Below are 19,198 nucleotides of genomic sequence, written 5' to 3'. Positions count from 1 at the left end.
TGACTTATAAGCCCCGATTTTAACATGGGGAGGGAGTAGTACTAGGCGGAGGCCGAGGCGGATGGCAAACCAACCCAACCTCAGCAGCACAGGGCCTGGGAGATTTTGACCCCGTTAGTCTCCCACCCGAAACGGTGAAGCGGCAGCTGGCTGGCAGGCAGGAGCGGAATGTCGGGTGGCAGGAGACCGTCGCTGGGATCGGAAGGAATGGCTTCACTGCACAGGCCTCCAGTTAAAATTGCTCTCGGGCAATTTTGATGACATTGTCGGAGCCCGATCTGCATATTTAAAGAAGGACCCCGCCAGCTTCTGGTGGGTGTCCCTCTCCCCTGTTTAGAATGAGCAGGTTAAAATAGGAACCTGCAGAAAGACAGCGGGTGCTCAGCCGGTAAGTCCCCCAGGCGATTTTAACTGCCCGCCCACCCGTTGTCCGCCGGGTGAAATGGGTTAAAATCGGCCTTATGTTAGCTAGGTAAATAAGCTGGGGGAGATAGATTATAAATTGAAATGATCAAATACTCCATCGGACGTAGATAGGTGGGTAATTTTTGCTGTTGGTGATAGTGTCAAACGGGCGACATCAGATCGACTGCCCTTTATACAACCCGATTTCAATGAAAAGGAAAATCGAGAGAGGTGTATAACTGGTGGCCGATCCGATATCGCCCATTTTATCCTATCATCGAGAGGTAAAATTACACCATGGTGACTGTGCTGTCGGGACAGGGGAAGGGTTGTTGTCTGTGGAGCTCCAGTCAAAGGCTGAACAATGGAAATGTGGAGATATTCTAGACTTTTACTTGATAATGTTTGGGAACAGGGAGCACTTTACCTCCAGAAATTAATTGGATGGGGTATAGTCCAGGATAGAGCTGGATGAGCTGAATGCCCTTTTCAGGATCCATGTTTTCTTACATTCTTATCTTGCATTTAATCTACATAGTGGTACTCTGATTTCAAGCAAAACTTTTGATTCATGCATGCAAAGCAACACTTCAAATTTCAGAGAAAACTAAAATACCCAATATATGCGGCTTACTCCATGCAGCCACAGACATTCTGAATCTACCTCTCACTCTGAATCAACTGGCTCAAGGGCGGGTGGAAAGTCTGTACCTTAGCTTATGAGGTATAATGCTATCCTGGAGCTGACACAACTTTGCTCTAGCACTGAGCGTCTACTGACACAGGTCTCAGTGGAGGTCGATCAGCTGAACTGCAGTACGAGTTGGCTGCTGTATTATAAGAGTTTCACACTAAACTTACATCAGGATGGATGCAAATTCAGTAAGAAAATCCAAGTATCCAGATTCAATGCCAGTATAACACATAAGGAAGGTTGATGAAAAATTGCTGTTGGAGTAAGGGATGCTCCTTCTGAAGCTGAGGCTAAGGCACATTGTTTGAGTAGAGTAAAGATCGCACTACTCTGCAGCTGTCTCCACTGTACTTGGCCTGTGAGTACTTGTTCCTGCTGCGTGCAAGAAGTTAAAAGGTGTTCCACTCCCCAGAAATAATACCTTTCACTTTGATCAGCACAATAAGAAAAATACTGAAACTGTTTAAATATAAAAACCTGCAGTAATGCTGGATTAAAACAAATGCACATCCAGTGCTATAAAGACAGTCTCTGCACATCACAAATCAAGGCAGCAACTCTGATGTGGCAGTCATGGTCAGACAGTGTAGGATGGGGGTACTTTAATAACTATGGCCCTGAAATGATGATGTGAGACATTAGTGTAAGGACACTTGATGTGTCCATAAACGGTTTAACACGTCCACTAAAGTAGCAGAGAGAAGACTTGTCAGTTGAACAGTGTTCTTATGCTAATGTCTCAGGGTATAATTTCAGGCCCTAGCAATTATCTTCTTATCACATGGGGGAGAATTTCTACGGGGTTCTCCCAAACTCCCACTATAATTTCGGTGGAAACCCTGGGAAAACATTTTAAACAGCCTTTTTTAGCAGTTTAAGTCATTTCTCCGAGGGTTCCGCTGCCTTCTGTCAAAGTTACAGCAGTAGATTGTGAGAACCTCTAGGGAAATTACAGGCAATAGTCTTTGTAGTTCAGTGCAATGTGCTAACATTCAAGTAACTTTAATTATTTATCCAACAGCTCCCTTGGCCAATTAGATCTTCTTTAAAGTGATTCATAAAACTATTTTATACACCAGATCTTGTCAGAACAATTCAGTTGAAAAATATTTACAATTACTTCATTCTGAAATATCTTTTAAATCACTAATGCATTCTATGCGGAAGGAACTGCAGGAATTATTTGACAATTCAAATTGTTCTATTTGATTGAGTGGAATCAATACTGGTTTAACCTGCATCAACTAAGATTTCAGTCAATAATTAATATATTGACAAACATCATTATTCTTGATTCTGTGCCTCTTTCTAAAACAGTATTGATATCAGCTATGTACATGAAGCTAACTGACTCATTGATAAGCAAAGTGTCCCGATATTGCTACCCTTTGAAATGTTGAATGACAATTGCTGTAATATCCACTGCATGTAAAACAGGATCATAATAGATTTGCTGACTAATTCTGTTGTGGTTCATCACCTTTGTGTCAAATAAATTAATGGTTTGAGCAACAAGTTACTAAAATAAAAATTGCTTGTGCTACTGCATTGCAAAACTGAGTCAACAAAGCACTAAAACTAGTGGACAGGTTAACCACAAGATAATCCGCTAGACAACTAGGAACAATTGTATGATTAAGCAGGTGTGGCAATACCTATTTTTTTAACATCAGTGTCATTCATTTTCACATTTTCTAGTACCAGCTTTTCAATGTTCTTCAAGCAATGCATCCCGTCAATGAATCCTCCTGAAAGAGAAAATGGGAAGAAAGAGTAATAAAGTTCAGAAATATTTCAGATGGTGGGGACACTTTGTGCCCCAGTGTTACTTCATATGTGTTGCCTTTATTATACACAAATCACATCTAAGATGCACCAATCAACCATTAACATCAAAGATCACAGGAATAACATCAAAGTTACATATGCTTAATCAATTACTGCTGCACTTTTCAGCCAATTGTTTCACAATGGTACTTATATTGTCTGATATCGAGAAAACAACATTGCAGGTTGCATTTTGCACAACAGATGTTTCTACATCTTCTGCATCACCCAGTTATAAAGGGGAAAATGTATCCAGAGTTCCTGCTCCTGATTACTATCCAATACCTGACTACTATCAGACCCCTGCTGGAAAGTGCTCTTAAGTGGACATTGGGGTAGGGGAGGATGTCCCATAGTCGAAAAGCCTACTGACAATCACTGTCTAAGTTTACACATGAAGAATGGCTACTTTGGAAGGAACCAGAGGGTGGCTAGCACTCATGGAACCATATCCAGGCATGTGTCAACATCTTCAGGAGAGGAATGGAGAAAACTGGAGCAAAACGAATCTGTTTGCTGGCTTACCGTCTATCTGTTCCGACCGGAGATCATTCAAGTGCAACGTCTTTAACTGGGACATCTTCACTATCTGCTGTTCATCTTCCTCAGTTAATGGTGTGGATTCAATAACAAGATCCTGAACGTTCCGTGCACAAGTATTCAGAATTTTATGGAGTTTTCCCGTGATCCCTGCACTCTTACTTATATATAGTCTTAGAGACAAAGCAGAGCAACAGATTTTGCCAATGCACTTGATCTCCTTTGGCTTCAAGCCCGGAAAATCTCTCAAAGTGACCTGCAATGTGTTAAAGGTCTGATTCCACGGCGTTTCATAAAAGAGTTTGATGGCAGGCTCAGGTATTAGGGCCTGAGTTACGGGTTGCATTTGGATGTCACTCTCAGGTTTCTTGATTTCCTTTCCATTTGAAGGCGAGGAGTTTCCAAAAAACTCAAGCTGAATGAGACCTAAAGCCCTGAAACAGTTGGGCAAATGTTCAAAGAAGTAGAAGAGATAATCTGGTATATAATGGGAATTAATGTGGAGTGTTTTGCCCTGAAGAAAGGCCTCGAACTCTGTAGCTAGGGCAGATTCAGAACGACTTTCATAGACAAAGTTCAGTCCACATTCAACAAGAGTGTTCATGTTTATGAGTTTAAGCTTCTCCACTTCCTCTGAACTTTGCATCTGTGTTTCTACATTCACAGTCCCCTGGTTCTCATCCAGAAATTGTGAAAGTGTTCCATGGTCCCTAACACCTGCAATGTGCTTGATTATTTCAGCTGCTGCATCTTTGGATGATCCACATGTGTACAGAAGTAGATTCTGGTATTTGAAGGTGATGTCAGAGATAGTATTTACTTTCTGTAAGTATACTTGCCCTTTGGAAACCTCTGTCATTGAGCTAGATGTCACCAGTTCATGTAATCTCCTGCCTGCTATGTACTCCTGAAACGATTTGTGGAAGAACCTGTAAACTGGCTTAAGTCTTTGGGAAGAATATTTATTCAGGAGGCCTGCAGCCAACAGCAACCTTTCCTCTCTTTGAGAAGACAAGTCTTCTATATAAAAATCAAACTTGGGCTCAAAGATTCCATCCAAAGCCAAGTCTCCGCAATGCTTTACGCTCTCGATTATATGTTCTTCTGGCAAGTCCCTGGTTTTGTAGTGGTTTTTATCGATCATCAGCTTGTGCAAGGTATGGAACAGTGCTGTTTGTGTCTTTGGAATGAAGCCATTGTCTCCCATTCGAATGGCACACGCGATCACTACAAAGAGTGGAGTCTTCATCATTTCTTTCATAATGCTTGATTGCTCAAGTTGGGTCAACAAACTGTTGGCCAAGGATTCCTCCAGTACATTTTGAATCAGCATTTGAGCACTGCCGTAACTCAGGTCTCCTATTTTCACTAAGAGATCGGCATAGCTTCGAACCTGGCTTAGGGACTCGGTCCGTGTTGTCAAAACCACCATGTGCTTGTACTGGGCATTCTTTGTGAACAGCCTGGAGGTCTCAGGGTAGTCCTGGGGCTTAAACTCATCATAACCATCCAAACAGAAGAGCACATTTCGTTCCAGGTACTCTATGGTTTTCATGAACGTCAAACTGTCCAGGCTGTATGGTTCCCTAAGCAACTGTTCACAGATGCTTTCATACAGTCCCTTCCGCATACTCCTGAGGCTAATAAAGAAAACCAATTTAAAATGATTCAGTGAGGGTTGTTTCCCAGAAGCCCACAGAGATGCGATCCTCTTCAGAAGAGTTGTTTTGCCTTTGCCAGCTTCGCCTTCAATCACAGTGAGGTTCTTCAGTTCACCCAGAAGGTCCTGGAACATTAGTTGGCCTATCGTGTGGTTGTTTGTGTTTTTCTTCCAAAACACAGCATCAGAGAATGTGGTTTCTAAATCAAAAATTATGTCTATTTCCTCACCAAGGGGATGAAACTTTTGAAAAGCTGAAGATAGATAAAGGTTCCTTAAATCTTCTGCAATCGTTTCTACGTCCTTTTCTTCGTATTTCTTGACGTTGGTTATTTTACCTTCATAGACAAAACAGAAGAAAACAATTAAAGTATTACTTACTGTGCACTTAGTTAGAGCACATTATACGACAACAAGGGAAGAATGACTTTCTATGTGTAGTGACACTGTACATATATTCATGAAGATCGCTTCTTGTCTATAGTTGTAGCGAAGTCAAAAAGAATGCATTTCTGGTGCAAATTGTCAGATGGACATTAGTATTACAGAGGATTAGGAAAAGGCTTGAATTTGGAGGAGCAAATTTTCCACATAAGGGAAGATTAGGTAGGGAGGATCCCATGCCTGTAATGGTGCGGGGGCGGGAAGAAAAACCATTGCAGGATATTCTCTGGCTACAACTGGATACATAAGGGTGGAACCAGGCGAGGGCAGTCCCACTCAACTGGACAACGGAGGAGAGGCATTAGATGAGGATGGTGTAGTCAGGTGTGTCAAAGGCTGCAGACAGGTCGAGAAGGATGAGAAGAGATAGTGCACCATGGTCACCGTCACATAGGATGTCATTTGTGACTTCGATTAGGGCTATTTCAGTACTGTGGCAGGGGCGGAAACCTGACTGGGGAGTTCAAACATGGAGTTGTGGGAAAGATGGGCATGGATTTGTTACGGTGGTGGAAGGAGGTGGTCTTTGTGATGGAGAGGATGTGGTGTCAGAAGTTCAGCTCAGGGTCAAATAGGACACAGACGTTGCTCACAGTATGGCAAATGCACTGGATATGATGGAGCTGGTGGTTGTACTGGGGAAGTAACGGGCATACGAACATACGAATTAAGAGCAGGAGTAGGCCATTCGGCCCCTCAAGCCTGCTCTGCCATTTGATAAGACCATGGCTGATCTGATTGTGACCTCAACCCTACTTTCCCGTCTACCTACTATAACCTATATGAACATACGAATTAAGAGCAGGAGTAGGCCATTCGGCCCCTCGAGCCTGCTCTGCCATTTGATAAGATCATGGCTGATCTGATTGCGACCTCAGACGATCTGAAATTTAGCAAGGCTGAGGGCATTAAAAGCTGTGGCAAGGCAGTTATGGAGGAGATCAAAGAAAGGGAAGATTGGAATTTAAAAGCATGGAGAAGGAGTAAGGGAGTAGTTCCTTCCATAAGAAAAAAGTAAAAGAAGATGAAGTTTGGTCTGTCCGGATGTGTAGAAGGAGGGAGATGAGCAAGTGGGGTGAGATCTCAGAGGTCTCGAGGTCCTGTTTAATAATCAGATTGAAGGCAGTAAAGAGGACAAAAAAGTCACCAAAGGTAGAGGAAGGGGAGTTACAATGAAGGTTGACATCACTGAAATAAGGAGTTGCTCGCTACAGAGACTGAGCATGGACATCAGAAAGGATATTTGAGGGTCTATGAGGGGGAAGAATTTCCATCAATACGTAAGACCCCAGGGTGTTGGCACACTCTTCCGCAATGAGGTTGTGGATAAGGGACTCGTAAACAAGGAAGCAGATATTTTGAAGGGAAACAGGTGGTGTGAGAGGGAGAGTAGCCTGCATCTGAGGTAATAGAGAGGATGGGGGAGAAAATGAGGTTTTGGGGCTAAGAGAGGTGAAGAAACAACAGAGGCTGTACAGGAGAGGAGTACAGCGAGACAAGTCTGAGTTTGAAAAGTAATCTGAGGATGGCTGATGGATTATGATCGAAAGGTAGATTTTGTGTCGGCAACCTGAAATTAATGGTCAGTAGTCGGAGATTACAGGAGATCTATACAATTGGTCAATGCTCCATGCTGAGTCTAGTGGCATAGAGCCCTCCAGCAATAATCAAGCATATACGCAAGTATAGCACTCATTATAATAGTGCTCAGCCGCCTTTGTTCCAGTAATGATTTTTGATCTCCTGCAGTGTTCATGCTGCCTCATGGTGGGGATTAGCATGGGCAGCAAGCCAAAATAAAAATCCAGTTGATTATTTGAACAGGATTTTTATGATAATTTTTGTTATTATAAGAAAAAGCTTTCAGCTGATCAGAGGCATTTATAGGAACGGGAAAGACAAAGGCTATAGAGCTCTTTGGAGTTGAAGTGACAGGAGTGGGAGTGGGAAAGGCTGTTGTCAGTAGGGGAACCAGCTAGTGGATGGAAAAACAGGCATGCGAAGAAAATTAATGGCCAAAAGTAGGTTTGAGGAGCTGGAAAAAGAATTGGAATATATAAACAGAAAAAATAATCGGTAGGCAGCTACAATAATAATAGATATAAAAATACTAGAACTGAAACTTGGGAAAGATTACTGCTCATTTTAATGTGTAGATCATGCTCTCACTCACTTGTCCATTTCAGGTCCTCAAAGAGATATTGGTCATAGCGTTTGAGGTAGTTCAAAAAGAGGTGACATGCGGCTGTCCCCTTGTTCTCGATGTACCCAAGAATCAATCTAGCTTTCTCTTGAGACAGCACTGTTCCCAAAATCAAATCTTTCTCTTCAATGTTCAGAACATTTTTGCTGTAAAGTTCATCAATCACCTGGTTGATTACCTGTCTTCCCATTCGTTGGACGAGTTCAGAACGATTGTCTCGAATGAAATCCACTGAAAAATGATTGACAAGGATAAGCACGAGGTTAGAGAGGATTCCAGATAAATGGACAGTTCAGTTATTTATAGGTGATGGACAGTATCATCGGTGACAGCAGCTATTACAGTGTCATTAAAAGAAGCATGTTCTTTTAGAAATTGCTATTAACTACTTTTGTCAGGCTGAATCTTATGTTCAATGTGAACATTTACTATAGACATGTATCCAGTGATGTCACTAGCATTTCAGTAAAGCATAAGGGGGACTAATTGGATAGCTCTTTCAAAGAGCCGACACAGGCATGATGGGCCGAATGACCTCCTTCTGTGCTGTAAGATTCTATGATTCATAATGGAGGGTGTGTAAAATGTTTACAAGAGAACTATATTCTCTTGAAGGAAGATGTTGGGGGTGAAATTCTGCAGGAGCTCCATCAGTTTCCTGCTGTTACTCTAATGGATTCTAAAGGAAACAGCAAAACTGCTTGGGAGCGACAGCAGTAGATGGGTGGAATATCTGTGGAATTTTAGCCCTGTTGTCTGTCCAACTTGGGTTATGTCCGGAAAGAGCATTTTTAGCTGTATAATACGAGGGCGACATACAGTGGTTACAGATCTGTCGCTGGTGGTGGGATAATTTGAGATGATGAATTGAGTATCGCACAAAAAGTGCACTGGATTAAGTGTGATTTTTTTTTCTGTTATGTATTAGTACCAACCACTACAACTTTTGTCTATGACAACACTGTTATCTATAATATGCATATGTTATGTATTGGATGATCCAATAGTCCAATGGCAATAAAAAGGGCCTTTAAAAAAAACTTAAGTTGTTGAAATGTCCCATCAGAATCCCCCTATCTTAAGTGTATGGAGGGGAGGAGGACCAATGAAGGGATGCCAGGCAGGTAGGCTGCATAGAAGGTGCTCTATGTCCAAAATGGCAATTTGGGGGTCCTACGATCTCCATTAGCATATTAAATGGGGCTTACTGCTCGAAACAGACAGGCGTTTTTGGCGGCCAGCGATAAGCCCCTTTCAAAATGGCGCCAGCCGCATTGCCGGAGTTAACAGGGCGGTAAGGCTACCGACCCCATTTTGAGGCCCTTGAGGCCAGGTGTAACAAGTGAAAATCGGCAGCATTGTGTTTCTGGAGAGAAATAGGCTGAAGTGATCTGGTAAGCAGTCAACAGATGGGGATGATCTGTCAAAAAAGACACGTTTGTTGAACCTAATGGCCTTTTCCTGATCCTAAAAATTCTCATGCTCTATGAGGGTGGGAAAGATAACTGCTGTGTACAGGCCCATGCTGCTGTATAGATTTTCCACTCCGGCAGCCTATTCTATCAGCATACTTTGAGTGGCCAGGAGTGAATAATGGGCAGTAGTTCATTTTGCTGGAACTCTGCCCTCTGTGCTCCATGTTTAGAATCGGGGAGGCAGGGATCAGCAACATTGGAAACATTCGCCTCAAACAGGCAGCCACCTCATTTAAATATTAATTTGGGGCGGGGATGGCATGGTACACCCGCGTGAAATGGGCATCCAGGGTTGCTAGCCTGTGGAAAATGTATGGAAGGTCTGGGAAAGGACATAGGCTGGGAATTTCCTCAGAGGTACTCCTGCTGCGCCGCCATAACTTCACCGGAAATGCGGCGGAAACCCCACCTACACGCAGAAACGGGATTTCCATCACACTTTCTGCAAAGTTACGGGGCGGAGCACTGAGGAAATTCCCAGCTGTACTAATGTTAAGTGCATTTCAGCCATTTCTTAACTGTTTGTCTTCATTTTTTTCTGCTTACACTTTGGTTTTCATGAACCTTTAGGTCAACAGTTCTGATTTTTTTATTGCTCCCAGCACAGTTACTGATATCAATGGGTTTATCAACAGGCGTCCACCTATCTGAAGTGTTTGGAGGGGAGGAGGACCAATGAAGGGATTCCAGGCAGGTAGGCTGCTTAGGAGGTGCTCTACGTCCAAAGTGGCAATTGAGGTCCTAAGACCCACCTTAGCATACCATTAGCAGAGGTGAACTTATCTTGTTTTGGTCTACAGTTGGGTAGTGGTTATGCTACTGGACCAGTAATCCAGAGGCCTGGACCAATAATGCAGAGAATGTGTGTTTAAATCCCACCATGGCAGTTTGAGAATTTCAATTCAGTTTTAAAAATCTAGAAATAAAAAGCTAAAAGTGACCAGGTAGCTGTTGGATTGTCGTGAAAACCCAACTGTTTCACTAATTTCCTTTAGGGGAGGAAACCTGCCATCCTTACCAGGTCTGGGCTATATGTGACTCCAGTCCCACCTCAACATGGTTGACTTTTAACCGCCCTCTGAAGTGGCCTAGCAAGACATTCAGTTGCATCAAACAGCTACAAGGAATAACACCATTTGTAGCACCATGGTACAAAGGGAGCACCTTCACCACATGAACTGCAACAGTTCAAAAAGAAGGCACACCACCACCTCCTCATGGCAACTAGGGATGGGCAATAAATGCCAGGCTTGCCAGCGACCCCCACATCCCTAGAATTAACAAATTTTTAAAAATAACTGCAAGCGGAGCTCCTCTTTCCAAAGGATGCTGAACTAGCATTTCCTGTGGCTCTACTCAGATACATGAATGCCTGACTAACCTGATTGTTGTATGCTTCCTCAGAAGCACTCCAACCCACATTACGTTTTTTCTCTCAGCCCACAGTGAGTCATTAACAGGAGGGAACACCAGAGAACGATCTGCTATTCCTGAGATCCTTTGAGAAGGCTGTCCTGGACATAAAGTGTTATGAGTGCATAGAGGGAGTGGAGAAAGTTAAAAACATAGGGTTCCCACCAGCAAAGAGATAATATTATACTAACAGTCCTACTTATAGATATTTACTGGTGTCATATAGTCACTGAAGAACTACTGATGATTTGAAGAAACCTTGACAGAAGAGCTATTTCTGAAATATAAAACAAATATGTTTATAAGTAACACAATGTAACTTGTTATCAATTAACCATCAAGAGCACATGATCACCAGTTTCGTTCTTGAATTAAAATGTTGGAGTTTCAGGATCTTGATGATTCTCAATAGCAAGCTTCACTTGGCTCCCTGGATTGCTCAGTTGGTAAATGCACTGTTAAGCCATAAAGACCAGACGCTTCCATGTTAATTCTTGATCTCTGTTCAGTTAGCTGATCTCAATCAATGTGGCAATAGGGGTACTACAATCGAGGGCAGCAACTTGTGTGAAATATTGGGGGAAGGGGGCTGAGGTGCATTGCGTGTGCACAATCAGGGTTAACTCCAGATATTTAAGGTAAATACATTAAATACAAGAGTTAGACTCACTGTACCTCTCTTCAGCATTGTGCTTTGGAATGTGCACAGGGGTCATCAGATACTGCTGAAGAGGCTATCCCTGGCCCCATACAACCAGCCAAATGTACAGGCAGGATCCTGAAATATGGTTAGCACACTATACTGCCTTAGAACGAAGGCATTGTGAGAACCAGGCATAAAAACGCATGTTGTAGCACAGATGATCACAGACAAGTTGAACGTTAATTGCATGGAGTCCCTTTCTATTGATATATGGTGCTGCATCAATTAAAGGGTCCCTTATAGCAGTATTGGGCTCCATCGATGATACCCCAAGAAAGTCAGCCAAACAGTAAAAAGTCAAGAGCCGTCTCACATTGCGAATCCAAGTCCATGGCATGTTGATGCCCTTTCGAATAATGTATTTGCCACACTCCGTATACATCATTTTGCAGCAGATCTGGACACATTGCTGGTAATGAGTCCAATGCTCCCTTGGCCGGTCTCCCACCGTCCATGTTCTGTAAACTTCAGCTCAACCAAAATCTGCTGCCCACCATCAAGTTCTGCTCGCCCCTGACTCCTGTCCTCGCTGGCCTGCATGGGCTCTCGGTTGCCCAATGCGTCTAATTTAAAATTCTCATCCTCATGTTTAAATTCCTTAATTCCTTGCACCTATTTGTCTTTGCAACCTGTTCCAGCCCTCTGGGATGGAATTTCCTTGATTGGCAGAATCGACATTTTACCTAAAACAGCTGGGGGGAGGGGGGAGGTCAGTCCCCACCAGTGAAGTTATAAGGACACAGGGACTTATATCCCTGCCCAGGGCCCTGCTCTGTCACAACACAGAGGAGAAAGGAAAACCTCAGTGGCGTATTTCTTTTATTCATTCGTGGGATGTGGGCGTTTCTGGCAAGGCCAGCATTTATTGCCCATCGCTAATTGCCCTTGAGAAGGTGGTGGTGAGCCGCCTTCTTGAACTACTGCAGTCCGTGTGGTGAAGGTTCTCTCACAGTGCTGTTGGTAGGGAGTTCCAGGATTTTGACCCAGCAATGATGAATGGTGATATATTTCCAAGTCCGGATGGTGTGTGACTTGGAGGGGAACATGCAGGTGGTGTTGTTACCATGCGCCTGCTGCCTTTGCCCTTCTAGGCGATAGAGGTCGCAGGTTTGGGAGGTGCTGTCGAAGAAGCCTTGGCGAGTTGCTGCAGTGAATCCTGTGGGTGGTACACACTGCAGCCACGGTGCGCCAGTGGTGGAGGGAGTGAATGTTTAAGGTAGTGGATGGGGTGCTTATCAAGCGGACTGCTTTATCCTGGATGGTGTTCAGCTTCTTGAGTGTTGTTGGAGCTGCACTCACCCAGGCAAGTCACACTCCTGACTTGTGCCTTGTAAGGGGTACAGTAGCGTAGTGGTTATGTTACTGGGCTAGTAATCCAGAGGCCTGGACTAAAATCCAGAGTCACGAGTTCAAATCCCACCACGGCGGCTGGCGAATTTAAGTTCAATTAAATAAAAAATCTGGAATTAAAATACTAGTATCAGTAATAATAGCCATGAAACTACCAGATTGTCGTAAAAACCCATCTGGTTCACTAATGTCCTTTAGGGAAGGAAACCTGCTGTCCTTACCTGGTCTGGCCTATATGTGACTCCAGACCCACAGCAATGTGGTTGATTCTTAATTGCCCTCTGAAATGGCCTAGCAAGCCACTCAGTTGTAAAAAAGTCTCACTAGGGATGGGCAATAAATGCCGGCCTTGCCAGCAACGCCCACATCCCGTGAACGAATAAAAAAAAGATGGAAAGGCTTTGGGGAGTCAGGAGGTGAGTCACTGGCTGCAGAATACCCAGCCTCTGACCTGCTCTTGTAGCCACAGTATTTATATGGCTGGTCCAGTTAAGTTTCTGGTCAATGGTGACCCCAGATGTTGATGATGGGGATTCTGCGATGGCACTCTGGGGCGCTGATTTCGCGAATGCACAGCGAGATACTGTGGGGGGAGCTGCGGTACTTTCTGTCAGCCCGAGTGAATTTACCATTAAGTGTCACCCAGATACTTCCTCCCGACTGTAAAACGGCGGGGCTTAAAGTCAAAGGCGTTTTATTTATTTAATTGACTTGTTGGTTTCAGATCCAATAAACGCAGAATGTGGTCTAAGAAAATTGAGGGCAAGAGTCAAAAAGGACAAGCAGAAAGAGAAGAATCAGAAAGTGGGTGAAGTTGGAGTGAAGGAGAGTGAGTACGGAAGCTGCTCTCACTTGGTCTGCTGCTCGCTGTTATTTCTGCGGTGCAGAGGTGTTGGGGCTGCGGTTGCAGTCACTCTGTAGCCAGCGCTATGCCGGGTCGGATTCCCTCTTCCTTTCGCCCCTCTCTGTTCGTGCGGCAATTGCGATCTGATCCGAAAGGCGCAACTATTTCCCTGAATGCACGTGACCAGAAATAGTATTAAGGCAATAAAGATACTGTCAAATAGGAAATTGTGCAAGCTTCTCAAAAACATCCAGTGTTGGGTTGTATCAGGATCTGTGTTGGATTGTACTAGGACCTGGATTGGGTTGTATCAGGATCTGGGTTGGGTTATATCAGGATCTGTGTTGGATTGTACTAGGATCTGGGTTGGGTTGTATCAGGATCTGCATTGGGTTGTATCAGGATCCCCAATATTTCAATGCCCTCCTTTTCCCAACATTAAAAACAATACTTGAAATGTTTCGCCAACCTGTAACCAAGATGCTCTGGGGTTGCCAGTACAAGACGTTGAGGGTAGTTTGCCATATCTCCAGCTATCACTTGATACCAATAGTGTTTTTATAATCCACTTATCATATTGGGGAGTTGCTTCTACACGGAGTTGCTTCCACAGTGTATAAAAGCCGTTGATGCTCTGAGTTCGCCTAGGGTCTCAAACCCTCCACGATTGTCTAGGAGGCTCCAGGAATTTAAGATTAATCTCCTGGACAATGCTGCAAATGATCCAGGAGAACAATCATAGGAAATGTTCATCTTTCCCTTTGTAGCCGCATTAACTCCATCCCATGCCTAAGCGCACATTGAACAGTGTTCGGTGCACTTTTAAAATGGATGATTTTTGCGTTGCTTCATAGCAGCATTGTTTTGGAGTAACTCAGTCATTAATGGCATTAATGTTATGTATCTGTGCACCTGATGCCCCAGCTTCTCACTTTTGATGTCTCTACTACTGAGGCTGCAGCTTATTCCTTCTCTTGTGTTGCATCATTGGACCCAATCCCCTCCTTCTCGCTGTGTGATACAACAGTGTCCACAGTCACCCCCCTTCCTGCTCATTGTGCTGCATTCTCACTCTCTGTGATGCTTCAGGAACTTGTTCCACTTTCCGGGCTCCTTCACCTGCCTCCCCACTTGTCCCCGCAGACTACTACCCGTTATTGCAAATTCTGCAAGAAATCAAAGAAAAGAGCAATGTAGAGACACATAGGAAAGAAATGTAAAAGCAGAAGAATAAGAAAAAAGCAAGAGAAAAATGGAAAGTGAAAAGAGAGAAAAGAAGTGAAGAAGCAGGGAAAGAGAAATAAGTAAAGGAGAGTGAAGAAAACAGAAATAGAAGTGAAGGAGATAAAGAGAAACGTAAGTGATGGGTGTGACAGAGAAGGGAAGGGGGAGATGGAGAGGGAGACATAAGTAGAGAAGGATGGAAAAACGAAGCTAAGTTATCCCAGATCACTTATACGTCAACTAGCAGTTGGCTCAAGCCAATGGTAGAGGTCTTGGGGTATGTGTATATTGTGGGATACCTAATAAAGCTATTCAAAACACAAAGCTGGGACAAAAGTAAAAAAAAAAGCCTAATTTAAAGAAAATTAGAAAGCATCTCCCAAGCGTAAAGAGTGAAAAACAACACAAACACACAATACAATTTAAGGATTTTGGGGAGTCAAACTCAAATGCTCAGTTCTTCATCAGGGTGGTAGAAATAACACGATGGTAAGGTGAGGCAGTTGGTGAAAATGATATTTTTAGTCCACCATAAAAGATGTTCCACTGAAGCTCATTTTAAAAATTATGAACAGGCAAAACTTCATGTAAATGTACTTTAATGTCAACTGCTGTGTTCAGATAATGTTACGATATTCTTATGAGGGTATCTTGCCTGGAGCCAGTTGTAAAAGTGCGACTGTATTCTCCATATGAGTGATCCACATTTATCCAGTCAGTAAGTGTGCATTTAGGAAATTGCACATTAGATTTGTAACATAACAGTTTTCAAAAGTCTGCTTGCCACTATTTTGCATTGCTGAAAAAAGAGAGTAGGAATAAACGGGTCATTTTCGGGTTGACAGGTTGTAACTAGTGGGGTGCTGCAAGGATCAGTGCTTGGGCCTCAGCTATTTACAATCTATATCAATGACTTAGATGAGGGGACCAAGAGTAACGTATTCAAGTTTGCTGACGATACAAAGCTAGGTGGGAAAGTAAGTTGTGAGGATGATGCGAAGAGGCTACAAAGGGATATAGATGGGTTAAGTGATTGGGCAAGACTGAGATGAGGAAAAATTTCTTCACTCAGAGGGTTGTGAATCTTTGGAATTCTCTACCCCAGAGGGCTGTGGATGCTCAGTCATTGAGTATATTCAAAACTGAAATCAATAGATTTTTGGACACTAAGGGAATCAAGGGATATGGGAATAGGGTAGGAAAGTGGAGTTGAGGTAGAAGATCAGCCATGATCTTATTGAATGGTGGAGCAGGCTCGAGGGCCATATGGACTACTCCTGCTCCTATTTCTTATGTTCTTATGTCTGATACCTCTCTCATGTTTCAGTATAACAGAGTCACTTATTTTCAATATAATAAAAATACTTTTCATTGCACTGTCTGATGTTAAACCTTAGTCTGAGTGTGACTAAAATATCCAGGTAATTACATTATGTTATGATTCAGCAAATTCTGATGGCTAAAATTAATTAGATCGATCCCGCAAGAATTGATTTAATTCCTGTTGGCCTTGTTAAGCCTCTACCTTTAAAGATGAACCAGTGCTATTATCATTTAACCGCATGAAGCTGATATGATTCACGTAGCAGTAGGTAGACATTAAAATGACTAACTGCTGATTTATCACCTCTGTTCCTGACCATAACTATATCTCAAATCCATCCTAGGAAAGTATATTTGTAAATAACATATATAACAGGAGCAATGCATTACAAAGTTAGTTTACTTCAATTGAGCCAAAAGATTCCAACAAATTTAACTATGTAATCCTTTTTCTCCTACATGGAACATGTTCAGTTTGCTCTCTTAAAACCTCCAAGAACCACTTTTCATGAATGAAGAGTGCCTGCAGCAACTCCTATTTTCAAAGCATATTGTAAGGTGGTGGAGTAGGAGTAGCATTGAAAACATGGCACGTCTGAATAGCGTTGAGAGTAGCACCCTTGGAATCCTGTAATACAAAAATCTGAGTTAAGATTGAAGCCTTGAAATTACTCCCTTAAGTGTATTTTTAATAAACATTTCAAAACTTTTTTTTTGCATCCTTTGTTCATGTTCATCAGGATGAGGAATATCTGCTGTTGGAATATTTTTTTCCACAGCTGCCACCCGGTTGTAGTGAAGCCCTTTGAAACTAGGTATAATATAACCAGGTGTGTGATAAAGTTCCTTCTATTCTGTTCCAAACCTCAAAATGGAGTCATCTACTGAATCAGTGTTACATTTCCATATCTCACAGCAACCATTCTTATGACCTCTACAAGTAATATTGCTAACTTAAGCCTTATAATGTTACAGAGGTGGAAGTGGGTGTCTTTATGATGGAGAGGATATGAGGTTGGAAACTCTGCTTGGAGTCAAATAGGATGCCAAGGCTGCGAGGAGTCTGGTTGAACCTGAGACAGTCGCTGGGGAGGGGGTTTAAATTGGTGGTGAGGGCCAAAGATAATGGCTTTGATCTTCCCAAACTTTAGCTGGAGGAAATTTGGCAGCTCATCCAGGACTGGATGTCGGACAAGAAGTCTGACAACACAATGGTAGTGGAGGAGGTTGAGAGAGGTGGTGAAGAGGTAGAGCTAGGTATTGTCAGTGTACATATGGAACCTGACCCCGTGTCTTCAGATGATGTCACTAAGGGGCATTATGTAGATGAGGAAGAGAAGGGGGCGAAGGATGGATCCTTGAAGGAGCAGGAAGAGACGCCATTGTTGGAGATGCTCAGGCTATGATTGGATAGATAAGGGTAGAACCAAGCGGGGGGGAGTCCCACTGAGCTGAACAATGGTGGAGTAGATGGTGTGGTCGATCGTGTCAAAGACTGCAGAGAGGACAAGGAAGGACTGTTAATTTAAATGGACAGAAAATTAAATAGGCTACATCTTGGCGCGTGATCACCCGTGCCAATATGTTGATACCTTTTCCTGTGTGCACTGCTCTGGGCCAGAACCACAAAAGTGGAAAATTTATCCTAATATGGTTGCTCAAAGACATTGAGCTTGATTTATTTTTGGAGGGATGGGGTAAGGAAATTAGTAGCAAGAACAGAAAGTCCTGGAAATATACAGCAGAAAAGGCAAGTTAATATGTCATCAGAGAAAACTGAAAGACAAACAAACATTTTAGCAGGGCTGGTAAAACATTTTGGTAGGGTTGCTGAAAAGCTGGCTTGTCTTTGCACTTTAAGTTCTTAGGAAAGGTTTACGCTCGAAACATTAACCTGTCTTTTCTTTTTACTGATGTAGAAGGAGCTGCTGCGTATTTCCAGCATTTTCTGTTTTTCCCACTATCTGAATGTCAGTTTAGGTTTAGTGTTATCAAAAAGTTGGCAGAATAATCACCTCTCTACTAACATTAAAGAGATTAAAAATAAATTTTGTACAGGTTAGATTATACTGTAACAGATATGGACTGAGATTATTTCCTCAAGTGTCAGCCATGGCTCAGTGAAAGCACTTTCACATCAGAGTCAGAAAACTGTTGGGTTCAAGCCACATTCCAGAGACTTGAGCACAGAATCTAGGCTGACACTCCAATGCAGTACTGAGGGAGTGCTGCACTGTCGGAGGCGCAGTCTTTCGGATGAGATGTTAAACTGAGGCCCCGTCTGCCCTCTCAGGTCGATGTAGGAGACCCCGTGGCACTATTTCAAAAATGAGCTGGGGAGTTCTCTATAGCCAATATTTATCCCTCAACCAACATCACTAAAACAGATTATCTGGTCATAAGCTCATTGTTGTTTTTTGGGACCTTGCTGTGCGCAAACTGGCTGTCACGTTTCCTACATTACAACAGCAACTAGGCTTCAAAAGTACTTCATTGGCTGTAAAGCGCTTTGAGATGTCCTGTGGTCGTGAAAGGCGCTATATAAATGCAAGTCTTTCTTTTCTTTCTAGAGATAGTTTCATATTGCTTGGTTAAATTCAATTTAGGCAACTTTGCACATAAGTTTTACTATACATTTTACACTGGGGTAAAGTCTAAATGGCTTTACATCAACACTGACTGTTAGTATAACTGGCTTAAGGACATTCATTGAGAGTTGATGTACACTAAAAAGGTGCATTTTTTTTAAACATTATTTTATTTTCTCCGAGCTCCCTTTTGTTGGGATTTCTCATGCATCACAGTCTGCAGGGCAGGGGAATTTCCAGTGTCACTCTGAAAATGGCTGCTATATTGCATGCTTTTTCATTTTAAAGCAGAGGCCATCACAATCCATATAAAAATGCACTGCTCTCTCACACACATAACAAGCAATCGCAATTGGTTTGGAGAGATGACTGGTTGAAAATGTACAAGAAGGTGTGGTATTTTAATAATGTGAACAAGTATTTGTAAACATAAGCATTGAGAATTGAGGGATTTAGATTCCTGGGACATTGGGACCGGTTCTGGGGAAGGTGGGACCTGTACAAG

General features: G+C 42.8%; 1 protein-coding gene across 1 annotated transcript in view; it reads right to left on the bottom strand.

The window, feature by feature from the left end:
• LOC137324305 (NLR family CARD domain-containing protein 4-like) overlaps nt 1–19,198 on the bottom strand; it is a 39,216-nt gene that overhangs the window by 4,526 nt on the left and 15,492 nt on the right. Inside the window, exons 4-6 of the mRNA XM_067988448.1 lie at nt 7,744–8,004; nt 3,452–5,464; nt 2,755–2,847 (exon numbers count right to left, since the gene is read on the bottom strand). Of these exons, the coding sequence (XP_067844549.1) occupies nt 2,755–2,847; nt 3,452–5,464; nt 7,744–8,004 (2,367 nt within the window). The remainder of the gene's footprint in view (nt 1–2,754; nt 2,848–3,451; nt 5,465–7,743; nt 8,005–19,198) is intronic.

Source organism: Heptranchias perlo, chromosome 8 (genome assembly GCF_035084215.1).
Source record: "Heptranchias perlo isolate sHepPer1 chromosome 8, sHepPer1.hap1, whole genome shotgun sequence".
Lineage (NCBI taxonomy): Eukaryota > Metazoa > Chordata > Chondrichthyes > Hexanchiformes > Hexanchidae > Heptranchias > Heptranchias perlo.
Note: the sequence above shows the minus strand (reverse complement) of the source record. Positions and strands in the feature narration are given on the sequence as shown.